Here is a 27116-nt window from a genome sequence, read left to right on the forward strand (position 1 = left end):
AATAAGGTTATATTTGGGAAAAAAGTAATAAACCAAGAAAAAGGATATATTTTTGGTGGGATCAAAAATCACTTACTTGAGCTCTGCTGTCATTGGATTGTTCTGATTTTGCCAGTAATCAGTTAATGTATTTGTATCCTCATAATCCACATTTTGGCTATCATATTCACTTTCTCTGTAATATTTGTATTTACACATAAGAATCTTTTAGATCCCAACAACAAAAAAAAAAACTAAAAAAAAATAGGCAATTTCTTGTTGTCTCAAAGATAAGTAAATAATGATGCAAAAATATCAGTAATAAAAATTTTTAAATTGAGACAAAGTTATCAATTATGTAACTGAAATCTAAGAATAAGACTGGATCTTCCACTGAGTTTTAAAAATGTTTAGTATAGTTACCTTTGCTTGTGTTAAGAGTACTCTTCTGAGAGAGTCAGTATTACTTCCTTTCTTATTACTCAACTTCTGGGTTTTTGGTTCTGTAGAAAAAAATTTCATATTTAATGTGTATCAAAATTACCTTTTTTTAAAAAAAACTTTTATTGTTCTCAATATTTAAGTACCGCTTGTGAGTACTATCCTATGAATTCCTCCAAAACTTCATAATTTAAAAATGAAACTAATTCAAGCCTCTGCTCTCCATCAAAGTAACCTTTAAACTTTGTATTTTAAAATAAATACTCTTAGGTTTTAATTACCAAGTTTGATACCTTAGTCATTACCCTAGGGTATTATTTAATTCATTTATTCACTTATTTATCAAGTATCTATGATGAGAGGGAAAAGACATAGTGTCTGCCTTCATGGGATCTAGACAGAAAATCAGACATTCATCAAAAACATGGAAAAACAGAATTATAACTGGAGTAAGTACAACAATGGGGAATATAATTGGGAATGTTTATCTAGTCATGGATAAACTTCTTTGAACTGCATTCTGAATAAAGTAATTAACTAGAAACAGTGAGGGTTTTCCTTGATTACTGCGCAAAAAACCTGGGAATTACTAACAGTACATAAGATGGCTAGTGCAGGAGCCCAGGCAAGAGATGATGACAGCTTGGCTTAAGGTTGTGGTGGTAGAGGTAGAATGAAGTAGACAGATTTGGGTTGGTTAGGAGATAAACAAGTGATAGGACTTGGCAATGGATTGGAAACCAGGGTGGGTAGTGAGGGAATCAGGTATGTGTTAAAAATACATTCTATGTTTCTGACTTGTGTAACTGACTGAGAAACAGAGGCACTATTCACTGAAATAAGAACAGATGGATTTCTATGTGTGGGAATGTATATATGTATATGAATGTGTTGGGGAGGTGGTGGTCAATGTGTACAGTGAGATCATGAGTTGGTTTTAAAAACATTGGTTTTGAAGTACCACTGAGCATTCAAATATAATGCTCAAGTATATCCAGCATAGGCAGCTGGATATAGTGTTCTGGAGCTTAAAATAAAGTTCTGAACTTGAAATTAAAATCTGTGAGTTATCTGTAACAATCCTGTGGGTAGGATATTAGATCATTCGGGGAAAAATAAAAAAGGCTTAAGCCCAAGCCTTAATGAACTCCAACATTTAGATAATAAATGACAATAGTGAGAAGAGCCTCAAAGAAAAGCAAGTTGGAAGAAAAAAAGAGGAGGAAAGCCAAGGCGAGAAGAAGCTCCAAGAAGGAAGGTATGGTCAAATGGCTTCTTAGAGGACATATGCTAAGACTAAAAGAATACCCAATGGCTTTAGCTACAAGAAGTTTATTGGGAATCTATACAAGAGCCATAATGGTGGAATGAGGGGGGGGGGCAGAATTCAGTGTGCTAAGAAATAAATAGAAGTCAACTAAATGTAGCTGTTAAACCAGAGAAACTGTTTTAAGAAATTTGGCTTTGAAGCAGAGGAGAAAGAATTTGGCTGGAGATCTGAGGTCAAGGGAGGTTTTTATTTCTATTTTAAAAGGTGCCAGAGGCTTGGGTATGTGTAAAAGCTAATGGGAAAAATCAAGCTGAGAAGAAGGTAAGGCTTCTGAAGACTCTTACCTTTTCCTAGAAGGCAGGAAGATAGGATGGAAGCAAAATAAGTAGATTTCACAGCAGAAAGATGAAGAAGTGTCCACATGATGACTTTCCAAGACATGACAAAATAACAACTTTTTATTTGCTGAGGCTTAACTACACTTAAAAGCTCAGATTTTTCATTGCACAGTCTAATGTCTTCATTTCTATCTTTGAAGAACAATTATGAAAACTTTCCATTATCTATGTACTTACCTGTTGATAAAGGGCTAAGGTCAGTTACTTCAGGAAGGCTTTCCAGTTTTCTCTGTATGATTGGTGTACTATGAAGGCAAAGTGATTCACATTTCCCTCTTCTTGCCCTAGCATTAATTGGAGATAGCACTAGATGTTCCTGAGGCTCACTGCAGGGGCTCTTCTGTATAGTATTTTTTATTGGCTTTAAGAAATTCTCAACAGCCAAAGAATGTAGATCCTCTACTGGTGACAAGGGTCTATCATCTCCATTTAATGTTCTGGAATCTGGGGATGTTGCTTGTTGCCAAGGGGGAATTCCTGGAGAACCAGGAGGACTATAACTAACATAATAGTTATCATCATCATCTTCATCTTTCTCAGGATCATTTGCAGAGGCAACTGGTGGTAGCATCTGATTTTCACTTGCAGTTTGACTGCATCCTGTGGTTGGTACTTGTAAAACAATCTGAGAAGTATCAACATCTTCCTCGGTATGTGCCGTAGTGGGGAGTATATGTGGACTTACATCTACGTTTGGAGGCATTACAGATTTGTCATCTAGGTTAACTGAAGAGCTAAAGTTCTCAGCAGATTTTACTCCAGTTGGCTCAATTTTAGGCAGTTTCTTGGAACGTTCATATTCTTCTTTGGCTTGAAGCCACACTTGAACCAGTTGTCGACTTGGGGCACATTTGCAAGGCATAATCACAATTTTTTTATCTTCAACCATTTTATGGCTATCACTTGATCCTTTATTGACAATTCCTTGGCCATTGCGAAGGGGTGACCCTGGTCTTGGATTTTGAGTCATTGCTGAGAATGCTGTTTTCCACAGACGAAGTCCTTCCAAGGAAAAGTCTCCCTCAAACTCAGCCAGATCATTTGGAAGTCGAGTTTCCACCATGAGGAGCCGTCCACCAATCTCCCTATAAATGACATATTTTAGGACAACTGTTTTGTCTCAGAGAGCAATTTCTAAAATATTTAATTCCCTGTCCTAGAGATTTTTAAAGTCCACTTTGGAGTCTTAAAAATGCCCATCTCTTTCTCCCCATAGTGCCCCTCCCACCCCCATTTTAGGCAGGTATCTTCTATTTTTAGTCTCAATATGCTTTTCCTCACAGGTATATGACTAACATCAATTTAAAGATTATATCCCTGGATTTTACCTACTACTTCTTCCTATATTCTCTAGTATCTATAGTAATTTAGCAAAACCAGTCAATTTAAATGAGTCTTTGTACCCCACCCCCAAGTGCTCTCAAACATTAAAAAATCACACACAATTGAGGTAAATTACCCTAATTCTTTGTTCCCTTTACATGGCAGGGTTTAACACTAACATAAGAACTTAGGAGTTGGTAGAGTCCACAGGATGCATACCTTAAATGCTACTAACATATGTATATGTGGGGAATCACTAGTTAAAAGACAGTCTGGTTTAGTTTCCAATAGTTATAAATATTAAGTGAAACCTCTTTCTCTAATCCATTCATACTATTTCTGCCTACTGCAGCAACATAAAATAAGTCTACTTTTTATTCCTCGTGATAATTCTATTACAGATATGAAGATAGTTTTTTCAATCACTTCTCCTTAAGGCATAATTCCCCAAATGTCATGGTCATCAAAACTCAATTAACTGGATTCATGTTTTCTGAACTGGAGCTGAAGGAGGAACATCAGGTTTACCACAGTTCCTTGTCCTCTTTATATGGAAGATTTTGGCCCCTCCTATTAACTCTGTAACCAGCATCCAGCACCTTCCCTGTTCCCACTCCTTGGTTATGTGAAAAATTAAAAACAGAATTATTTCTGTTGTAGGAAATGAGTACACATACTATGTGATCAAACCCAACTCTAATACTAATGATACAGAAGCCAAGAATAATGATAATGAATTGGTGAGGTGTGATAAATTCAGCTTTCCTGCACATTATCAGCAGTATGGTAATTGCTACACCTCACTGGGAAAAATTCATAATATATATCAAAAGCCTTAAAGTTTTCAGTAATGCTACTTCTAGAGCTATAAGGGAAAACTCCAAAATAATTACCAATTACATACTAATTACATAATTTATCTAGCAACAAAACAGTACACAATTTTTCTTTCCAATAATATACACATGATAGAATATTATGCAGCCATTAAAATAATGCTTCAAGAATCTCATAAATTTGAAAAATGTTTATAATATCATATAATGTTAAGTGAATAATGTGGATACAATACTGTGACTGTAGCAAGGTCACACTTCATAGAACAAAATGAAGTAAAAACTATACATTTTAAACATTGAAAAAAAAAAAACTAAGAAAACAGAAAACACATCAAAATATTATGGAGGCTGTTACCAGGTAGAGAAATGGTGTGATTTTTATTTCTTCTTTTATACTTCCTGAATGCTCTATATTGAATACATAGTTTCATATTTTTAAAATAGTTTTTTGAAAATGATCATTGTCCTTTTATTTTAGCTGCAGGAGAAGTGTCAAAGTTGGACAATAACAACCAATAACAACACAAAGTTAATGACTAGCACACAAGTTTGCTAACTAAAAATTTAGAAAATATGTAGCTTTGCGCAGTGGCAGTATCGTAGCCAATGAGGTTTATCCGAGGCGCGATTATTGCTAATAGAAAATATGTAAGGCCGAGGTAGAAAAAAATAGTTTGGTTAAAAAATATACCATAATAACTACTAATAAAGTCAAAGTCCCCAAAATAATGGAAACTAATGTCTAAGGAACAGACTGTAAATATTCTAGCACGGAAATAAAGAATAAGAGTCCTATGTGGGTTCTAAGCAAAACAAAACAAAACTGTGTGCTAGGAAGCAGGGGACAGTGTTTCTGCCCTTCAGTTTAAGTCGCTATAGGAGGGAATTTCTGCTCTACATATCTGGTCACCTTTTCTCACCCCCTTTTTAAAAAATAAATTTTATTATGTATATGTAAGGTATATAATACGATGTTATGAGATACATATATGTGTATATGGTTATAGATATAGTAAAATGGTTATTATAGTGAAACAAATTAATATATCCATCATCTCACATTTTCACTCCTTTCTTAAAATGGACTCCTACAGAAATTATTACTAATCTGTTGAGTAAAAGCCTGACATTCATTGTGGGATTTTCTGGATTTAATTTTTTAAAAAAGACATTTTTTTAAAGCAGTTGTAGGTTCACAGGAAAACTGAAAGAAAGGTATGCAGATTTCTCATTTGTGTGCCCCCACACATGCATAGCCAATTATCACCATCCCTCACCAGAATGGTACATGTGTTACAAATGATGAACCTTCTTTGACACATCATAATCACTCAAAGTCCACAGTTTACATTTGGGTTCACTCTTGGCTTGCTATGTTCTATAGGCTTGAACAAATGATAAATGACATGTATCCATATTGTATCTCCCACCCACCCAACCACCCACTGGAGTTAGGAACATGGTATTGCTCCAGGTCAGTGTTGCTTCTGCTCTTCTTTCCATGATTTAGACTAAAGCAGGGATTGCCTTAGCAGTCTCAGTCATCCCCTTCTGCTTCTGACTGGACAGTTGATATGAACTGCCTCTCTCTGTAACTGGTTAAGTATAAAAGATCACAGACACATGGGCAGGAACAAGAACCATCATTTAAACCTCCTGGATTAAGCTATGTTCTCCAATTTAGCTCTTATCAGATATACCCTAACTTGGTGATGAAGGTGGTACAGCACAACTACTCAACTACTGATAAACTAGTACTGATTCCCGTTTTACTATTTGCTGTGCGTGTGTGTGTGTGTGTCTGTCTATCAATTCTCTGAAAAGATGCTTAAAAGAAAGGAGGTAAGGGAAACCAAAGTCCATTTGCACCCCTAATAACTTCATAAACTAACAATACTAACAATATGACTCAAGATGTTGAAACCACATGGAAAGAAAGAGGTTTATAGTAGAAACAACTTAAAACATAATCTTCATTTAGAGACATATCATAGGAGTACTTAAATGCATATGTATGTCATTTTCAAACACTTTTTAAAAAATGAAGTTTAACATTTAAAAAACACTATTTTTAAGATGATCATTGTAATACTTTTAAAGTATCATGACATCCTTCTTAATCTTGCATCTAATTAGAGTGAGCACCTCTAATCCTTAATGGAGACATGGTACTAAATAACAGTAGACCCAAGTCCAATACTCATCAACTTAAATAAATTTCTCCAGGAGCAACCATCCATTTAGTTTGTGAATTTTCTTAATAAAGTCTGTAATTACGAATAGTTTTCACAATGATATACTTACAAATACAGTGTCACAGACAGAAAACTAGTAGTCAGGTATCAAATATTATATACATTACAATTATTTAGAGTGACCCAAGGGAAAAAAATTCTGATTACCTGGGCTTTTCTGGTACATCAGAAGGATTACTGCAAAATGGTTCCTGGTAAACAGTTTCAGAAAGGTCATGATCCAACAAAGTTGCCATAATTTCTTCCCTACTTGGTGGGGACATAAGTGGTTTTAGAATGTGAGCAGTTCGAGGGGTGAAACTGCCATTTTTTGATTGTGAGGGAGAGCTGGTAGACCTTGGTGAACTATCAGGAGTTGGTGTCAACATATCATTGTTTCTTGAAACATACAATTCTAAATCTTCAGAGGCCACCTCCACAAGTTCACCATCAGGGGAGGAGAGTATTGTAGTAAAAGAGGTATTAACTGAGTCAAGAGACTGTCCCATTTCTTTTCTGGTGTGACCTTGAATCCAGTCTGAATTGCTTGGCTGTGGGAGGCTAAGAAAAACTTCTTTGCTTACTGAACTCCTATTCAATCTGGATTTTTCATTTAGACAGGCCTCTGCCTGCTGAACACAGAAAGAATCCATTATTGAATTAGACCGAGTTTTAAGAGGATGAAAGCTAGTTTTCCACTGGTTGTGCCGATGATTCTCATTGCTGTCTATGGATGATTTCTCAAAAAGTTCAGGACTTAAAGTACCAGATCTAATCCATGAGGCTGAGTCTGAGACATGATGCTTATCTTCATCACACTTCTGGTTGTCATGACTTAAAAACTCATTTTTTTCTATAGCTTGTCCTGGAAAAAGATCCTGAACGGCATCACTTAAGAACTTTTGAGGCAAATTCTGATCAGCTGGGACAAACTGACTTCCAGAATAAAGGCTACAAAATCCAGTCTGACCTATTGTGTTAATATCAAAATTATAATTATGTTCAGGAGATAAGCTATCTTCAAGTGAATAACAACTTTCAAAACCTGGATCTGAAAAAAAGATGGGACTATCTGATGGACAGTTATCCAACTGGCCAGAGTTTTGTAAATTTAGAGAGTCTACTTTTAGAAGTTTGGGAATTTTTTCTTTAGGTTTTGTACTTCTGGGAGTTCGAGGTTTTCTTGGAGATGTTACTGATCGTGTCCGTTTATTTGCTTTGTTATGTTCAAGAGAATCAGAAATATTTTTGTTTGGTTGATTTTTATTAGGTAATGGGTCTTGCATATCTGCATTTTGTGCTTTCTGCTGTCTTTTTTGTAACAATTCTTTTAGAACTGCCAGTCCAGACTGTCCTTCACCAAATGCCGAATGTGTTGACACATTTCGATTTTTACACTGAGAAAGTGCTTTGGTTTGTGAAATTGCTTCTGACAATGACCTTTGTTTTACCCTTTCAGGTTTAAAATTTGACATATCTATAATAAAGCCCCTTTGTTTTTGCTCCCAAGCTGTTTGTTTGATTGGACTTCTTAAGGAAGTTACAAAGCAATTATTAGGTATTTGGCTTTCCTCTGAAGCTGCATTTCCTGGAGAACAAGTTTCACTGCGCTTTGACTGTTCTGCCTTGCACACAATCTGCTGCTGACTATCTTTGCAATGCAAAAAATTACGAGCATATGCCTGGTCCGGCTTTGATTCTATGGAATTGCGATATTCATTTAACTTTCCAATAGATGACAAATGGTTTTTTTGTATGTTTGAATTATCTTCTGTCTTTGGAGACATTATACCCGAAGATATCTGTGTATTCTGTGCTACCTGAGACAAATGGTTGGAAAGGTCAAATATATTTTTTTGAATCAAGGCTGATTCTTTTAGGGTGAACATAGCACTTTGATTATGAGATCTTTGAACATTAATTTTTGAGATTCCATGTCCTACGGAATTACAGACAATTGATGGATGCAAATCATCTCGTGAACTGGGGAATGTCTGCAAATCTATAGACTTCTTGCTTTCTAAGAAAGAAAAGCAGCCAGATAACTTCTGTTGTGCATTAATTCCAGTGGGTAGGGGAGCAGAAAGAGGATGATCTACAGCAGAGCCTGTTAGTGGTGCATCTTTCTGTTTAAAAAGTAGAGAGCCTCCAGAACTGTTTGTAAGCTCAGACACATTCTGGTGTTTTAGCACAAACTTAACTTCAGCACCAGACTGAGATTTTATTTTTTCATCCTTAAGTGTTATGTGCTTTCTTGATGTACCTTTCTCATTTGTTTTTTGTTTCTGTTTTGCTCTTGGTTTCTTTTTTCCATCATCTACTAGTTTATTTGTCTGATTTCGTTTGTTCCTTTTCTTAGTAACTACAGAGGGATTAATAAGCTTTGCTTTTGATTTCTTAACCTGTGCTTTCGCTCGACTATTTTTTCCTATACGAGAATTAACAGTCTTACTATTATATGCATTAGGACCCTTAAAAAGCATTGCTTCCTTTTCTGCAGCAGCCATAATTTCTTCAGCTCTTGGATCTGTGGGAGACCAGCAGCGAGGTGGAGAGGAATTTATGGGACTTGTGCTTCTTTCAGAAAGAAAACCTAGTTTAGACATAACATCACTATAATTCAAGTCACAGTCTTCGGTTTCAGCATTGTAAGATGGTGAGGGAGGAGAAAGAATAGCATGTGACCGTTTTTTTCTGAAAGACAAAGTTCTTTTAATATTTTCACTATTTGTCCTTTGTTGCTTACCAGTTTTTTTCTTAGCAGACTTATGTTTTGATTTTCTTCTGTGACTTTTCTTTGGTGTTAGTGGATAAATGGGATATTTGGTTGCAGGGGAGTCAGGAACTTTTGGCCAAAAATCCTTCAAAGGTGCAAGCTTTTTATATAGTTCTATTTTTTCCTCTGTTAATGTTACTTGTTTTTCTTTAGAGTCTATTTTTCCTAGCTTCACAAGCATATTTTTTCTCCCTCTAAATCTGTTAATAATAATATACTTTATGATGACAGGGGGAAGCTTTTTAGACATTTTTCTTCGTTTTCGAGATTTCAGAGTTCCATCTAAACTGTCACCAATTTCCATAGGATGAGGTAGGCTAATTTTTGTGTTGTGTGTTACAAAACTTGACTCACTATCTTCAGTCTCATAATTTACCTTGCGTTTGGCTCTAAGTGTGTATTTATTTCCATACAGTCCAAAGGACTGCTCAGTTTCTAAGGTTCCATCTCCAAAATGACAGTCTATCAAACCATCTGTAGGTGTTTTATTTTCAAAAGCTCCACGAGTGCTTTTAATTAAATCACTGGCCAATATATTATCCTTCTCAGGATGATTATTACAAGGATTATTTTGTATACAATTATCTTTTGTGGATCTAGTCTCATTACTTTTGGTAGAAGGCTCCTGATGACCTACAAGTTTCTTTTTACTCAGTTTTAACCGGGATGGTTTATTGCCAGGTTGTAGTTTATATGTGACAGGAGATAGTTTCTGTGGTCTAGTGAGACAATTAGAAAGAACAACACTGGGAAAAAACATATAATGTGCTGCTTGCTGGCTGAGGCTTGGTTTTTCTGTTTTATGTTCTTGAAATTCTTCATACCTAATTTTAAGTTTATTTAGTCCACTTTCATCAGCAATGCTACTAAGAGAATGTACCATAGTTCTATTCTCCCCTGAGCAAGATAGCAATTCACAATTTTCAGTAAATGGTGAAGGGAATAAACTGTTTAAAGCTGTGCTGTTTCCTTTTTCATTTCCTTCAGAGGATAGTTTATTTTTTGGATGACTTAAGTCAGGAAAGTTGAAAGAGTTTTTGCCCAATGTATTCTCATTAGGGTGACGGTGCATATGTATAAAAGGGGCATCCTTTTCAATCTTTCTAATGTTTGTATACTTTCTACTTGGTACTTGTCTTGTAACAGATGGAATATCTTCATCATAATCAAAAATACTAGTTTCACAGGAAGATACTGGGAGGATATCTTTCTTATTACTCTCTTTATGAGAATTTTCTGAATGAACAGTACTGCTTAAAGATCCAGGGTATTTCATAGAGTAAGTGCTTTCATTTGTAAAAGAAGTGACTGAATTATCTAGACCTTTTTCTATGTTGTTTGGCTGTGAAAGGTCTTCAATTAAATCTTCCTTGTTCAAAACATGGGAAGAAAGGGCACTTGTGTGTTTACACTGAAAGGTAATCTTAGCAGATGAGGGGGGTTCTAACGTAGCAGCATCTTTGTGAAAGATGGAGGGTTTTACTGATAGCTTGCTCGTTGCAATCACAGAAGAGTGGGTTCTGGAATTTTCGTTGTTCAATGGATTGTCTGGAATGAGGGAAAAATGAATTTATTTCATTCTACTCTTTTTTAATTTTTGAAATATTTTCCCATACTAAGATACTATCACTATGAAAGGTATTATATGAAGTTAAGTTTGTGTGTTTGAAATGGTTATCTTAACAAAAAGGTCACTCCTACCATTAAGATAATAACCTAAATAATTAAGAGTTAGTTATAATTATTTAAAATACATATTCCTTTGATCATAAATAGATTATATTAATATTCAGTGCCTTTAGGGAAATAAGGGAAAAATACTGTCACCTTAAAATTTTTTTATAAAATAATATGCTTCTTTACATTATCACTTCAAATAAAATGAGCGTATTTCTTACAGTTTCTTATGCTACTTAAATGTTAACATGATAAACTGATAATGAAGCTTGAAACCAGTGATCAACAAATGTTATATATCCTCTTAGAAATGAGAAAGAATCATATATATCTAGATTCTTTCAAAAGAAGTATCACTATAGCCTCACTTAGCTAACTATATAGGAAGTGTGGCTATAGTTTCAAAATCAAATATATTTTTAGCCCCTAAATAACCAAAGCTCACAGTAGTTTACTTACCACTATTTTCATCTGCAGTTCCATCTAACTGAGGTATAGAAAGATTGGCTAGAAGCAAACTGTTATCACTCCATTCCATTTCTTCTTCTGAAGACGAGTCTTCATCTTCAGTTGAACTTCTGTGGGTATTTCTGCACAGTGATCTAAAGAATATTAAAATTCATCAGTGGGTATAATCATTAGAAAAGAGCATCTCAGATGTAAGTGATTTGTCTAATTTGACTCTATAATAGTAAAATGCTAAAAAAGATCTGAAAATTGTAACTTTAAAAAGAAAACGATTTACTATGCTTTATTAATATGTCTTACTATAATACCTGCAATAAGTTATTATAAATAGACTTTATAATCCCTTTTATGTGAGCTAGAAAACACCATAATTCCTGCATTTATAGCTCCATAATATTCTGGATTATCATATCTAATCATGTTCTTTCTAATATTATCCCTTTCATTCTATCCTCAGATGTACACATATAGCTTGAGTGAGAACTCAGTAATCTCTAAAAAGGTCTAGCATATTTTAATAAGTCTCAATAAATATACAATCACTACATTCTCAATTGGAAAAAACAAGAACAAAAAGATGAGTGAGGAGGCATTTAGGTTGGGACTGAAGAGAAAATATCAGGGATCAGAGAGGGGCTAGGAAGTAGTAAAGGTATTGAGTCAATCTGACAGTGACTACAAAGTATGGTTATTGAGAAATTCAGATGGACGGTGATGTCCAGATAGATAGTCTCTTAAGTTTCATCTCATATTGATACTAATTTTACACTTTCCCTTTTATCTGGACAGGCAAACTTTCTATCCATATGTAATTTTTTCTTTCTCAGGTCTCAAAAACTTGAAAATAATATCCCTGTATTATAATGGAACAGTTTCTCCATTAAGCCTTTCCAAATCACAATTTGTCATAAAATCACTCCCTTAAGATCTGAAAAGAGATATCAGAGGTCATTTAGTCCAACTTGCTACCCAATGCAAAAATCCTATTTTTAACAGACCTGACACAATCTCTGCTTTTACATTCTCTGTATAGGGGCTTGCTGTCTTCTAGGGTAATCTTTCCATTGTTAATGACTCTAATTGTTATTAACTGTCTTCCTACATTACACAAAATCTTTCTTTTCAACTTCCATACAGTATTCCTGCTTTTGTTCTCTGCAGCCATACAGAACAGGTCTATGCCATTTTTCACATGATAATCTTTAAAATATATGAAGACATTTATTACCTGTCTCATAACTCCTCTAATTAAACCAAACATTATCTATTCAAATGTTTTTCAAAAGTAACAGTGTTCATAGATCCTTCTAGTTTTCTTCCTCTCCTTTCCCTTTCCTTTACTTCTTAGTATACTTAAAATATAGTGCTTAGGTGGAATATAGCACCGACTATACACAGTAGAATTAATAATTTCTTTTCTAGACAATATGTTTCTACTATTCAATCTCTCTCTAATATATGTTAAATTTTTTTAACCAAGGTTAAACTGGCAATGGTTTTCACAGAATTGGTTTAGTCAATGAACACACAAGCATGAATTTAATCATGGGACAAACTGTGTCTGTTATTATAGTAGAGACTGTGTCAGAGAGCACAATAGAACATCATGTCTGAAGATTCTCATATCCTGATTAAGTAGAAAAATAAAAACCTATTTTTTATACAAATGAATACTGAATTTATAGATTACCCTTTCACCTTTCAGTAATGGTTTTGGGTTGAAGATTTCAAACATAGGCTTTAAAAAAGTTTTAGGATAGCCTACAAAATTTAAAGGAGAAGGATACTCAGTCTTTCAGGTTCAGAGGCTTTATTTTTTTCTATACACGGAGCATACAGCTCAGGGGCAGAATCAAATCACTCAAGTTCACTAAGACTGACTTAGAAAACCACAGTGCCATCTTCATCATTTGAGAAACAACACAGAATACCAGTGTTTGCTTCTGAGACTCTTTTATTTATTAATTTTTAATATCTAATTCCTTCAGCATAATCAGACCTGGAAGCAATTCCTCATCTTCAGCTGACTCTGCATCTTGTTGCTCCAATTCACAACAATGTAACTATCAAAGCCATTCTTTTTTTCAAGTTCTGAGATAAGCAGCCACTTTGATTTTGCCCCATTTATCACTCTCACTACATAGATAAACAGATGACTCCTAAAAGTTAGGTTAATCTTTTTAAATGTAAGAACACTTTATTTTGCTTAGAATACAAAATATATGCCATATGAAAAACAGACCACTACTTAAAAGAGATTTAAAAGAAATCAATTTAGTCTACAAGGAAATAATTTCTGATTAAAGAACAATAACGACAAAAGAAAGTTATTAAAATACCTGAAATAATTAAAAAGTTACCTCTTTTTGGCACAATGTTCTTCAATATTGCTGTCCCATCTCTGGGACATCACCAAACTAAGCTCCATTTCCTCTTTTTCAATCTGTGGTTCATTTTCTTCATCATCACTATTTTGGGGATATTTATTATTTCCAAAGGAGTGACATGGTGATGGCATCCTATTTCTTTCCCCCTGATATCCATCATTTTCCAAACCAGCAAGAAGATGTACCAGAGCCTCATCAGGACTATTGTCTACCATAAAATAAGTGAAGCAGTCACTAACAAGTAACTTAAAATTTTTAAATAATCCAACAGTTCAATTATTGGATCAATTATAAAATAACAACATCATAGACACTGGCAGATGCTAAAAGAATACAGTCGGTGTAAAGGTTCAGGTGGTCATGTAGCTCTCCCATCAGAGTGTGATCCTTGGATCATCTGCATTAGAATAATTTAGTGCAATCATTAAAAATAAGATTCTCAGACCCCATCATACAGGTAGTGAATCAGAATTTCTAGGACAGGACTCAGAAATTTACATTTTCTTGTATTGATTCATTTATTTTACGTATTGGGGTCTTGCTATGTTGCCCAGGCTGGCCTTGAGCTCCTGGGCTCAAGCAATTCTTCTACCTCAGCCTCCAGTGTAGCTGGGACTATAGGTGCATGCCATTGCACCTGACAGGAATTTGCATTTTAACAAGATAAGATCTTAGTACACACTTAACCTTGAGGAGCAGTAAATGAAACATGGTCAAAAGTATTAAAAATAAATATAAAACATATAATAAATATATGAATTAATGCTAAGGAAGTACCTTAAAAATTATACATGTAAACATCTTATCCCACACTTAAGCTTTACTTAGTTCACAGAATAGTCAAATGAAATCTGTAGTGGGAAAATACAAGAGAGCTTTGAAAGTGGTCAACAGTGTTATACTATACATATAAAACCACTTCATACATGTTAGGATTGCTAAAATCAAAAAGACAGATAATATCAAGTGTTGACAAGGATGTGAAGAAATTGGAATTCTCATACATGGCTGGTCATATTACAAAATGGTGTAGCCATTGGTTGTTCCTCAAAATGTTAAACAGAGTTATCATATAATCCAGCCATGCCACTTTCACATATATATCCAAGAGAACAGAAAACATATGTCCACACAAAAACCTATGCATGAATAATGATAGTAGCATTATTCATAATAGCCCAGAAAGCAGAAACAACCCAAATACCCAAGAACTGATGAACTAAAAAAATGTATACTATCCATATGATGGAATATTATTCAGCAAGAAAAAGAAATGAAGTACTGATACATGCTACAACATGGACGAACTTTGAAAACATTATGCTAAATCAAAGCAGCCAGATACAAAAGGCTATATATTATATGACTCCATTTATATGAAATGTCCCAAACAGGTAAATCCAGCAAAAGAGAAAATAAATTAGTGGTTGCCAGGGGCTGGGAGGAAGACTGGGGAGTGAATGCTAATGGATTCAGGGTCTCTTTTTGGGGTGATGAAAATGTTCTAAAATCAGATAGTGGTAATGGTTGTAAAACTCCATGAATATGCTAAAAATCACTGCACTGTATATAATAAAAGGTAAATTTATTTATTTATTTATTTATTTATTTTTTTTTTTTGAGACAGAGTCTCACTCTGTTGCCCAGGCCAGAGTGCCGTGGCATCAGCCTAGCTCACAGCAACCTCAAACTCCTGGGCTCAAGCAATCCTTCTGCCTCAGCCTCCTGAGTAGCTGGGACTACAGACCTGCGCCATCATGCCCGGCTAATTTTTTCTATATACTTTTAGTTGTCCAGCTAATTTCTTTCTATTTTTTTAGTAGAGACAGGGTCTCGCTCTTGCTCAGGCTGGTTTCTAACTCTTAAGCTCAAATGATCCACCTGCCTCGGCTTCCCAGAGTGCTAGGATTATAGGCATGAGCCACCGTGCCCAGCCAATAAAAGGTAAATTTTATGGTATGTGAATTATACCTCAATAAAGCTATTATTTTTAAAAAAGATTAGGGAGATGGAGATTTGTTATAATCTACTACACAACCATTTTCTCTGTAAATAAGGTAATACATTCCTCATTCACTAAAATATCAAGTTTTAGGTTTTCTTTGTTGACATGAAAGAAATTGGTTCAGTCATGCTACCAAATGTAATACAAAATGAAAATATTTGCTTATAAGAGCCATTTTGGCAATGATCCATTTCTTAAACCTAGAATTAGTTTTTTTCTGCCTCATACTTTAAAAAAAAAAAGTAGTAGCAAATGGATTATAGATATTTTCTTCTCAGATTTTTGATAACATTGAGATTGCTTTTTCATAACCTTGGGCAAGGTGGAATTGTATCTGCTAATGATATATTTGTGTAATGCAATGGAATAGGTATATGCTTCTCTAACTCTCCTCTTTTTAAATTCCTTAACTTTTCTATGTCCCTCTCTTAACTGTTTACTTTTTATAACCAGAATATAATTTAAATACATTGGTATATATATTGACTTATTCAAATGGAGAAATAGAACATTTTAGATTGTAAACCTAAAGTTAATTTTTTAATGTGTTCTTAGGGTGACTTCTTTCTGCATGTGGCCACTCATTTAAAAAAGAAAAAACAGATGCGGTGGCATACACCTACAGTCCTAGCTACTTGGGAGACTGAAGTGGGAGGTTCCCTTGAGCCCAAGAGTGGATGGACATGTTAATGACCCTGATCTGATCACCACACATTATATGCACTGAAACATCACTATGTATCCCATAATATGTACAATAAAAAGAAAAAGAAGAAAAAGTTCCCTACCCCTGTTAAAAATGTTTTTGAAATATGAGTGTGAACAATAGCTTCGGTATTGTTCACAATCAGTCAATTTATGTTCCATTCAGATGAAAATGTAAATAATATAGAGAGGACATTACATTGAGCTGTGATTATATTTGGTGCTATAAAAATGAAAAATAGAAAGTGAGAAAGGAAAGAAACATAAAATCACTACCTCAAGCAAAACAAGAGGCATGAAGCTTAACAATAACTCACTTTATACAACAAAATATCAAATAAGTTTCTATAAAAGATGTCAGTAAGTTAGGTTAAATTATTGAAAAGAAATCTTGTAAATGGTTTATGATGCTAAGGAGAATGTATTTAGGGTGATGCAAAAACATTCAGAAATAACTGTCATGTGCTAAGCTAGCCAAAAATTAATGGCCTGATGCTGGGCACAATAGCTCACGCCTGCAATTCCAGTGACTCAGAAGGCTGAGGTGGGAGGATCACTTGAAGCCAGGAGTTCGAGATTAGCCTGGGCAATATAGCAAGACCCTGTCTCTTAAAAAAAAAAAGTAGCTAGCTGTGGTGGTACATGTCTGTAGTCCCAGGTACCGGGGAAGCTGAGGCAGGAGGATCACTTGAGCCCAGGAGTTCAAGGCTGCAGTGAGCTATCTCATGCCACTGTACTTCAGCCTAGACGACAAAGTGAGACTCTGTCTCTTAAAAAAACATGGCTTGAAAGGAATTGTCCAGTGAGATTTCTGATACTTGCCAAAAAAGAACCAATTATAGTGTTTTATTAATGTGCTTAACTTTGGAGAATATTAATTCAAAATAAGTGCATTTTTCCTCTAAAGCAATATGGCTTTCCCCCAAGCAAAGTAAAATTTTAAAAAATTATTCTTTCACAATTGTTTTTTAGAAAAAGCTGTGTAGAAAACAAAAAAACAAAGCTACTTAATTTAATGCAAGGTTTCATTTTTATATATAGTATTTATTTAACATTCAACATTAATGTCTTCAAATCAAAGAAAAAAATACCCCCTCTCACAACACACACATTCACTGATTTAAAATCCTGAATATTTATAGTAGCACTGTTACTTACTGAAAACTGGTGACTCACTCAGTCTTTGGGTTAAAGGCTGAAAAGTCTGACTATTTTCCATGAGGTTCAAAATTGCTTCTTCATTAATAAGGGCTTCCTCCACTTTGTGTCTAACGTGACCTTAAGATGACAAAGAATACAAAAACATTAAAGCAGTGGCCTAAATCTGAAATTCATTGCTTAAAATCTGTGTAAATTAGGAAGTATCACAACATAAACCTATTCAAAATTTCGAAGTGTTAATGATATATTCTAAATAAAAACGTAATAAAATTTAATAAAAAGCCACAGAGATATCTAAGCAGTCACATGGATTAATAAAAACAAAATAAAACAAACTCTGAATCTACTGTAACACCAGACATTTATAATTTCTATAGCCTCTCCAATCCTACCTAGTATGTGTAGATAGTTACATTACTCTGTTAAAAATCACTGCATATTAAAATATGCAAAGGGGAAAAAAGTACAAACTATCTTATTTGAATAATAAAACTCTTTATTCTCTATGGTTCAAAAACAAATAAATTCATTTTCCATTAATTTTATATTTCTCAGAAAGCTTTCAATTCATTATCTAAAAATATTAGTCTTTCAACATGTGATTTTTATAGCAGGTCTAATACACAGAGGGATTATATAATTTTAAGAACAAAGATAAAATGAATCCCATATTACAATCCAGTCATATAGGAAAGACAGAATAGAAAGCACATAGTATTAGGAGATAAAATGACTACATGCCAAAAAATTGCAGGTAGTTACATGAGAGGAACGGGAAAACATTTCTGTTTTCCTGTTTCAGATATATTAAATCAGACTTAAGAATAAATGCTTTCAAGCTTTTAAAAGAGAGTTAAAATCTTCAGGAAGAAATACTTTTCAGGTAATACATCCTAGGACATAGCTGGGTTAATGAGGAGTGTTTAATCAAAACAAATGAACGAACAAAAAACTAGAAAAATAGCTTATCCTAAAACAAAAAACAATTGAGAGGATCAATAAAACAAGCCGGTTCTCTAAAACTAATAATAAAATAGACAAGACTGGCAAAGATGATCAAAACAAATTATAGAGAAAGCATAAGTGAATTATATTAGGGGCTGGTCTCGGTGGCTCACGCCTGTAATCCTAGCACTCTGAGAGGCTGAGACAGGAGGACTGGTTGAGCTCAGGAGTTCAAGACCAGCCTGAGCAAGAGCGAGACCCCACCTCTACAAAAAATAGAAAAATTAGCCAGGCACAGTGGCATGCGCCTGTACTCCCAGCTACTCAGGAGGCTGAGGCAGGAAGATTGTTTGAGCCCCGGAGTTGGAGGTTGCGGTGAGCTATGATGACATCACTGCAGTCTACCCAGGGTGAAGTGGTGAGACTGTCTCAAAAAAAAAAAAAAAAATTATCTTAGGAATAAAACGAGGAGTGCCAAAGGGAAAATCAAAGATGTTAAAATAATACTATGAACAACTTTATAACAAAAATATGGAAAAATCAGGTAAAATGGATAATTCCTTAGGAAAAAATATGACATAAAACATGACTCAGGCAGAAATAGAAATCTTGAGTAGACACATAACAACTATGGAAATTAACCTAGTAGTTTAAATCCACCCCCTTTACCCTCCACTCTTGAACACACAAAATCTAACCACACAAAACTGTACTAAGTCTAGATGATTTTACAGATGAGATCTATCAAATCTTTAAGAAACAGATTATTCCCATCTAATACAAATTCTTAAAAAGAGAGTTGAAAAAGAAAAAAAGCTCCACAACTCATTTAATGGAGAAAAGTATGGATCTTTCTCAATTATTAAAAAAAGCTGGAATTCTAAATAAAATATTAGCAAAGTATATATAGCAATGCTTAAAAAAACACACACTGAGACCAAGAAAGGTTTATTTCACCAGTGCAAGGGTAGTTTAACATTAGAAAATAAAAATTGTTTTAATGTAACCCATCACATTAAAAGTAAAAGAATAAAAGTACATTTGGTAAAATTTAATATACACTCATGACATTAAAAACAACAAATTTCTTAGCAAACAAGAACTAAAAGGGATATTAACATGATTAAAGTATATCTACTATCTGTAGTAAATTTCATAATTAATGAAATATAGAAGTGAGGAGAAAGTGAGGAGAAAGACTATTAACATTTATACTTAACATTATCCTAGAATTTTGAGGCAGTACATTAAGATATGGAAAAAAAGTATTAACACAAGAAAGGAAGTAATAAAATAAAATAGCTATTTGCAGATAATAAAAATCCAAGGGAAAATACATCTAAACTATTAGCACTTATAAAAGTTGTTGGATACAAGATGACAAAAAACATGACTCAAAGGTCAGTGAAGTTCCTAAATACTAGCAAACAGAAGATGTAATTTTTTAAAGATAAAACTTAATAACTGTAACAATTATAAAGTGCTTGGAATATATATAATACAAGATACACAATAATTTCACAAAGAAATTTAAAAACTTTATTGAAGGACATGAAAAACCAAACAAAATGAGAAATATATCATGTTCGTAGATGAGACAATTTGATACAGAAAGACAAAAAGTGTTCTCAAACCAATCTATAGATTCAATGAATTCCCAATAAAATCCCAACAGCGTTCTTCACAGAAACAAAACAATCTGATTGTAAAATTAACTCATGGGAGAGCTTTTTTAAAGGATCAAGAGTAGACAAGACAATTTTGGAGTGGAATAAGGAAAGATTTGCCCTGACTAGATCTTATAAAACAACAATAATCAAAATAGTGTGATATTAACATAGGGGAAAATGACAGAGATGGGGGAATTCAGTGTTGAAGAAAACCCTATTTAATAAGTATGTCTGCACAACTAGCTAGCTAACTAGATACAATTAAATCCTATTTATAAAAGTAAAATTTCAGATGAATTAAAGACCTAAACGTGAAAAAACAAATTGTAAGCACACAAGTCTTAGGGTGAATACTTAAGAGAAAATTTTCATTATATCAGGGTAGGGCAGGACCCAAAAGCCAGGTACAAAAACCAAACCATAACGGAATATTGGTAAACTCAACATTAAAACTGAAGACATGTAAAACGCTAAAAATAAAAATAAATTTTTAAAAAAGAGGGGAAAAGAATCTAATATTTTTCTGAAGATTTCTACAGGACAAGTCTAGATGGAGAGAAAGTATCTCTACAGTAAATGTAATTGATAAAAGCTTAATACCTAGGAAATATGAGGAACTTGAAATCAGTAAGAAAAAGACTAGTGACTTTATAGAAAATGAGCAAGGAAGATAAATAAACAATTCTCAAATGGAGAAATCCAAATGGCCTTTAAAGATTCTCAAATTCACACATAATCAGGAAATACAGATTTAAATACAGAGATACCATTTCAAAGAATCACAGTGGCAAAATTTTTTATATCTATTATTTGATACTATCAAATGTTGTTGAGGCTCCCCTTACCTAGAAAAATTGCATATGAAGCAATGTGACTTCTGAGTAAAACTTTCATTATTCTCTTATTTACCAATCATGTATAAGCTAAACTGCATTACAGAAAAACTGTTAGAACAGATGCTATCTAAGGAGAGTATAATGCATACACTCTAACATCCAGCAATTTACTTTTCTGTATGTGTTCTGTAAAGAAACTCCTGCACACAGCCATAAGGAAACAGAGACAGCATTAAGTGCAAAAGTGAAAACCATTTAATACTTGTAAAATAGAGAAACAGAAAAAACTGTTTAGTCTTAAAATGGAACACTAATCAGCAGCTAAAATGAATGAACATTTTCAAAGTTAAGAGACAGATAATAACAAGTGTTAGTAAAGCCATGGAGCCACAGAAACCCTCACATATTGCTGGTGGAAATGTAAAACAGTGTTGCCACTTTGGGAAATAGCTTGAAAGTTTTAATTAAATTTAATTAATTCCACTCCGTGGTATCTACTCAAGAGAAATGAAAACATATACCCATACAAAGACTTGTACTCAAATGTTCACAGCAGCATTATTTTTTTTTTTTTGCTCTGCAAAGGTAATCTTCATAGTTAAATTTATTCTCAAACTGGTTTCATTTGCTACTATTTCCATTATTTTATAACTCTTTAGGGTATTTATACTAAAATTCATGTTTTACTGTTTATAGTAGCATCATTACTAACAGGCAAAAGTGAAGACAATTCAAATACCTATCAACTGATGAATGAATTAACAAAATGTGGTATACAATGGAATACCATTCAGCAATGAAAAAGAATGAAATACTGATAGATACTACAAATGGATAAACCTTGAAAGTATTATGCTAAGTGAAAGAAGCCAGACACAAAAATCTATATATTGTATGCTTTCATTTATATAATATACAGGATCCAAAGGACAAGGCAAATGTAGAGAGAAAAGAAGGTTACTGGTTACTTGGGTTTAGAGGTGGAAACAGGCATAATTGCAAACGAACAGAAGGGATTCTTTGGGCTGGTGGAAATGTTCTAAAGTGGGATTGTGAAAATGTCTGCACAACTTTGTAAATTTACTATAAATTATTAAATGATATACTTAAAATGAGTGAATTTTGTTACATAAATTATATCAGAGTTAAGTTGCTTAAAAATATAATGTTGAGGGGGTGGGGGAAGGGGATGGATGTATGCCTACATGATTAGTGCATTGCGCACCATCTGGGGAATGGTCATGCTTGAAGGTGCTGACTCGGGGAGGTGGGGGGGGAGGGGATGGAGGTATGACTACTTGGTGAATGCCAGGCGCACTGTCTGGAGAATGGACACGCCTGAGGCTCTGACTCAGGGGGATGGGCGGGACACGGACAATGTATGTAACCTGAGCTTTTGTACCCCCATGAAGAGCTGAAATAAAAAAATAAATAAATAAATAAATAAATAAAAAATATAATGTTGAATGAAAAAAGCAGGTTGCTTAATCTATGCGAAGTAGGATGTCATTTATGTAAAATTTTCTTTTCTTTCTTTTTTTTTTTTTTTAAGACAAGGTCTCACTCTGTTGTCAAGGCTAGAGTGCAGTGGCATCATCATAGCTCATTACAACCCACAACTCCTAGGCTCGAGCAATCCTCCTGCCCCAGCCTCCCAAGTAGCTGGGACTACAGGCATGCCCCATCACACCCAGCTAATTTTTCTATTTTTTGTAGAGACGGGATCTCGCTCTTGTTCAGGCTAGTCTTGAACTCCTGACCTCAAGCGATCCTCCTTCTTCAGCTTCCCAAAGTGCTAGGATTACAGGTTTGAGCCACTGTGCCTTGCCCATTTATGTAAAATTTAAAACTTACAAACAATAGTATTATGGTAGACATACAAATATAAGAAAATACAAAATAACATATGGTAACAGCTTGCGCCAACTTCAAGATAGTGCTTATCTTTAGAGATGTAGAAAAGGTGATAGAATGGGAGGGATTTTTGCTATATCCATAATGTATTTCTTAGGGGAAAAAACCCTAGTAAACTCAACCAAGTATTAATACTACAATGCTAAATACACAGATGTTTGTTGTAGTATTTTCTGTATACTTGAAAAGGAAATCTTACCTTTGTTCAACTCTGTGTCTTTGTGGACTTCTATCATATTGGCTGGTGTACACTGGAGCATTTCAGGAGACAGAACCTCAGAGTGCAATGTTAACTCAGCTGAGAAATCCTGGGATCCATCACTGTAGTCCACAGATCCTGATAATGTTCTGCTTAATTAAAACATATCCTTTATAACAAACTACATAACAAAGCAATAAAATTAGTTCTGAGATCTATAATAAATAATCACTTACACAGAGAAATCATTCTGTTTGAGAATTTCCTGAAGTCTCTTCTGAAATTTTTTTTCACTTTCTGTTGCTGGCACAAACCTGCGATCTTTGAATTTTAAAAGTGCATTAAAAAATATTAAAAAATGTAGACAGCAAATGAATAAAATATTTTCCTTTCTCCTAAAGTAGCTTTTAAAACAGTAGCAATTTCCTATCTTTCTTTGGACACATGTAACACCACCCAAATGTAGTCATATTACAGAATCAAACAAAAGAGAAATGGTTGTTACTTAAGTTATAAATTAGACACTTAAAGTTAGTTCGAGATTAAGTTCTATAACAACCTAAATCTAAAACAGAAAATCATTGTTCTCTACCTATAAATATATCATATACCCTGAAAATAGAAATTTTCCCCTTAAAATATTTCAATTTTAAAAGGCAGTCAAAATTTATCAAAACATTTCTAGTGTCCAAGACAGTAATAAGAAAAATTTGAAATTTTAATTGGACTTAGTACAGGTTTACTGTTATATTTCAAATATATTTGCCTTCTGAATTATGTCTCTTATTCTTTTACTTTTATTTTTAAAATTTTGTTGTGTCCTTGGTATTATTTAAGCTCCCTCAAATTCTTTTTGAATGCAGCAGCATTTAATAATAAATGAGTATTTTTTTCAGAGCTGTTTATAATGAACAAAGTGAGAGTTTATATAACATACCCAGAAAAAAATTTAGGGGCAGTATTTCATGGGCTACATTTTCAAAGCATAATGAACTAAATGGTGTTTCTAAGTTGGGATTCATGATCTTCTGTGAGTTCTCTATAGCTCATATGGAAATACAGAAGAATAGAACATACTAGGGGATGAAAAAGGAACAAAAAAATGGAGCAAGAGGACAAGGTGTACTGAAAACCAAGGACAGTGAAGATGTCAATTTCTCATGGAAGAGAGAGAGACAATAGGTTACACTTTGGAGATAGCTGTAAAGATAAATAACAAGTGGTTGTACAGCAATGACAACAGGAAAAATACACTGAAAATTTACAGGTAATTTGAAAAGTAAACTCTAATGTAACGGGAAAAACTCAATGGCTTAAACTTTTTCATTAAAATATTTAGTTCAGAAAAATCATCAGAGTGCTACTCGGTTTATACCTTGTGATTCAGGTTGACTAATTTGAGAGGTTTCGTTTCTGTTTCTTCGCCGTTGTTTTTCATCTTCCCATATGGCCTGTAGACCAGGGTTTGCACCAATTTGAGCTGTAATCACAACAATACCTCAATACCACAAGGGTCAAGGTGAAAAATACTTGCTTAAAAAAAAAAAATCTAAACTTTTCTTTAAAAAATATTGCCTTTAAAAAAACAATTAACTTCTTTGTGTAATAAAATGGACAAACTATCCCAACCTAAATTTCTTATGTTATTCCTTTTTTAGTTTTCTTCCTACTGGTTCCCAAACCCAGCAAGTGAATATCAAACATTTGAGGATAGTCAATAGACATGACTCCCCTCCCTGGTATATAATCCGAAAATTAAAAAATCAAAAGGCAGAGTATATTAAATTACTTTATATTGGCTAATTCTATGTAGTGTTACACTTACTTTAGTTTCATATCTATGCAAACTTACTCATACGAATGAAAATGTAAATGAAAAAATGCGTCATCAGAAGTATAGAAACAATCTTCATAATATCTTGCATTGACCTTTTATAATATCTTAGTTCTCTAGTAATGTTTTCTTCCCTACTTTTTCCACTCTACTTTGGTCATTAATTTTTAAAAAATAAAAGCATATATTATGAATAATTGTGTATGTACCTTCAATGTCTAGCCGATTTAAGATGTCAGCAGCTACAGCATCCACTTCTAATTCACATGTACTCTGTGGTTCAACACCTTCCAGTATCAAAGAGCTGTAATAAAAAGATATCAAAAAACACAATAATTGTGTTACAGCAAATTTTATAAGACTTTTCTTATACAATATTTTATGTTCAGCTGAAACATAACCAGAACACCTGATGATAGTAACTTAATTCACAATTATTTGACATAATTGATTCTGTGTATGTACATATGAATGAAAAATAGGATGAAAATACAAAACCTATTATACTGATAACCCTATTGAGATCCTTTTGCAGTATATTTCCATATTTTGGTTCATTATATTTTATATATAAGCCATATACAATGTTTTAGCATGTGGTCATACCCAGGGCAGAATGGAATAGGATAGTAAAGGGATGCGTCAAAAACCATACACATCTAAAATCAGTTGCCTAGAGACATCTTCAGTGATCAAAAAATGAGGAGAGAGCATGCAACAAGAGCTAAGGGAAGGTGAGCATACTAAAACGTGGGCAAGTGATACCCACTGTTCTTTCTGCCCTCAACTATTGCTGAGCTGAGGAAGGCTTTAAAAGTCTTCATAACTAGAGAATAATAAACCACATGAATGTTCAACAGTGGGATCATGGCTAGGAAAAGTAAGGCCACTACAAGGTCATTAATTTTTCTCTTTTTTAATAGAATTTCGCTATGTCACCAAGGCTGGACTCCTGGGCTCAAGCAATCCTCCCACCTTGACCTCCCAAGTATAATTTTTGTAAGAACTAAAAAGGGTTGTTTCCCACTGATGCTCTTTGAATCAAAAGCATTCTTTTTCAATAGAGCCACAAAGGAGAAGATTAGGAAGACATCACATAATTTTTCCTACTTGACAGAATGAACAGATAATATCTAGTACGGATCCAAGTTTACACATTCTAAAATCTAAATCTCATACTAAAATGGACACCAAATGAAAGGGGATATCAATAATTTTACTTGAAAACAGGTGATAGCATCTTTCATTAACATTTTTATTTGAAACATTTTTTAATGTTTTAAGAGAAACATATTAGAAAAATCTCATTTTCCACTATCTATCCCTAGGGAAATTCTGATGGAACATTAGAAATTTGTTGAACCACAGAATTTTTACAATTCAAATAAATATGTGTATACATGTAGCTACTCATATACACATATCCTTTTACCACTGACAGAGAAGGGACATATTAGCCAACCTATCACAATATATCCCATTGACTTTTAGAAAAAATAATTCTCGATATAGATTATCCTCTTCACTTATATAATTTAACAAAACCGTTTTGTCATGAATTGAAGTGCCAGATAAAATAGTTTATGATCAATAGTTTTCTTCTTATACTAAAAAGTTTTGTAATTTGATATAATTATATTGTAAATATCAAGAATAACTATTCCAGGAGTAGCATATTTGTGACAAAGGAGGGAAACAATAATATCAAAAAATATAATCTCACAGTAGAAATTTACATCTTTTTCTTGCCCTTATTAAAAAACTACTTCAGACATTCAGAACAGAAGGTGTTCCTAGGGAAAGGAAATAGTTTTCAGAATTACAATTTGGCCAGGTGTGGTGGCTCACACCTGTAGTTCCTTGGAGGCCATGGTGGCAGGATCACTTGAGGCCAGGAGTTTGAGACCAGCCTGGGCAACAAAGTGAGACCTTGTCTCTACAAAAAAATAAGAAAAATTAGCTGGGCATGGTGGTGTGCACCTGTAGTTCTAGCTATTCAGGAGGCTATGGCAGTAGGATTGCTTGAGCCCAGGAGTTCAAGGCTATAGTGAGCTA

General features: G+C 33.9%; 1 protein-coding gene and 1 pseudogene across 3 annotated transcripts in view; one reads left to right on the top strand and one right to left on the bottom strand.

Moving 5' to 3' along the window:
- Positions 1 to 27116, bottom strand: part of REV3L (REV3 like, DNA directed polymerase zeta catalytic subunit) — a 170057-nt gene that overhangs the window by 57663 nt on the left and 85278 nt on the right. For all 3 annotated transcript variants that reach the window (XM_045544191.1, XM_045544190.1, XM_045544192.1), the window contains exons 6-15: positions 25271 to 25365; positions 24603 to 24707; positions 23464 to 23548; positions 23228 to 23376; positions 17661 to 17780; positions 13766 to 14000; positions 11397 to 11539; positions 6653 to 10808; positions 2266 to 3173; positions 403 to 482 (exon numbers count right to left, since the gene is read on the bottom strand). In XM_045544191.1, coding sequence (XP_045400147.1) covers positions 403 to 482; positions 2266 to 3173; positions 6653 to 10808; positions 11397 to 11539; positions 13766 to 14000; positions 17661 to 17780; positions 23228 to 23376; positions 23464 to 23548; positions 24603 to 24707; positions 25271 to 25365 — 6076 coding nt within the window. The remainder of the gene's footprint in view (positions 1 to 402; positions 483 to 2265; positions 3174 to 6652; positions 10809 to 11396; positions 11540 to 13765; positions 14001 to 17660; positions 17781 to 23227; positions 23377 to 23463; positions 23549 to 24602; positions 24708 to 25270; positions 25366 to 27116) is intronic.
- Positions 4828 to 4997, top strand: LOC123633618 (annotated as a pseudogene).

Source organism: Lemur catta, chromosome 2, assembly GCF_020740605.2.
Source record: "Lemur catta isolate mLemCat1 chromosome 2, mLemCat1.pri, whole genome shotgun sequence".
NCBI classification, from domain to species: domain Eukaryota; kingdom Metazoa; phylum Chordata; class Mammalia; order Primates; family Lemuridae; genus Lemur; species Lemur catta.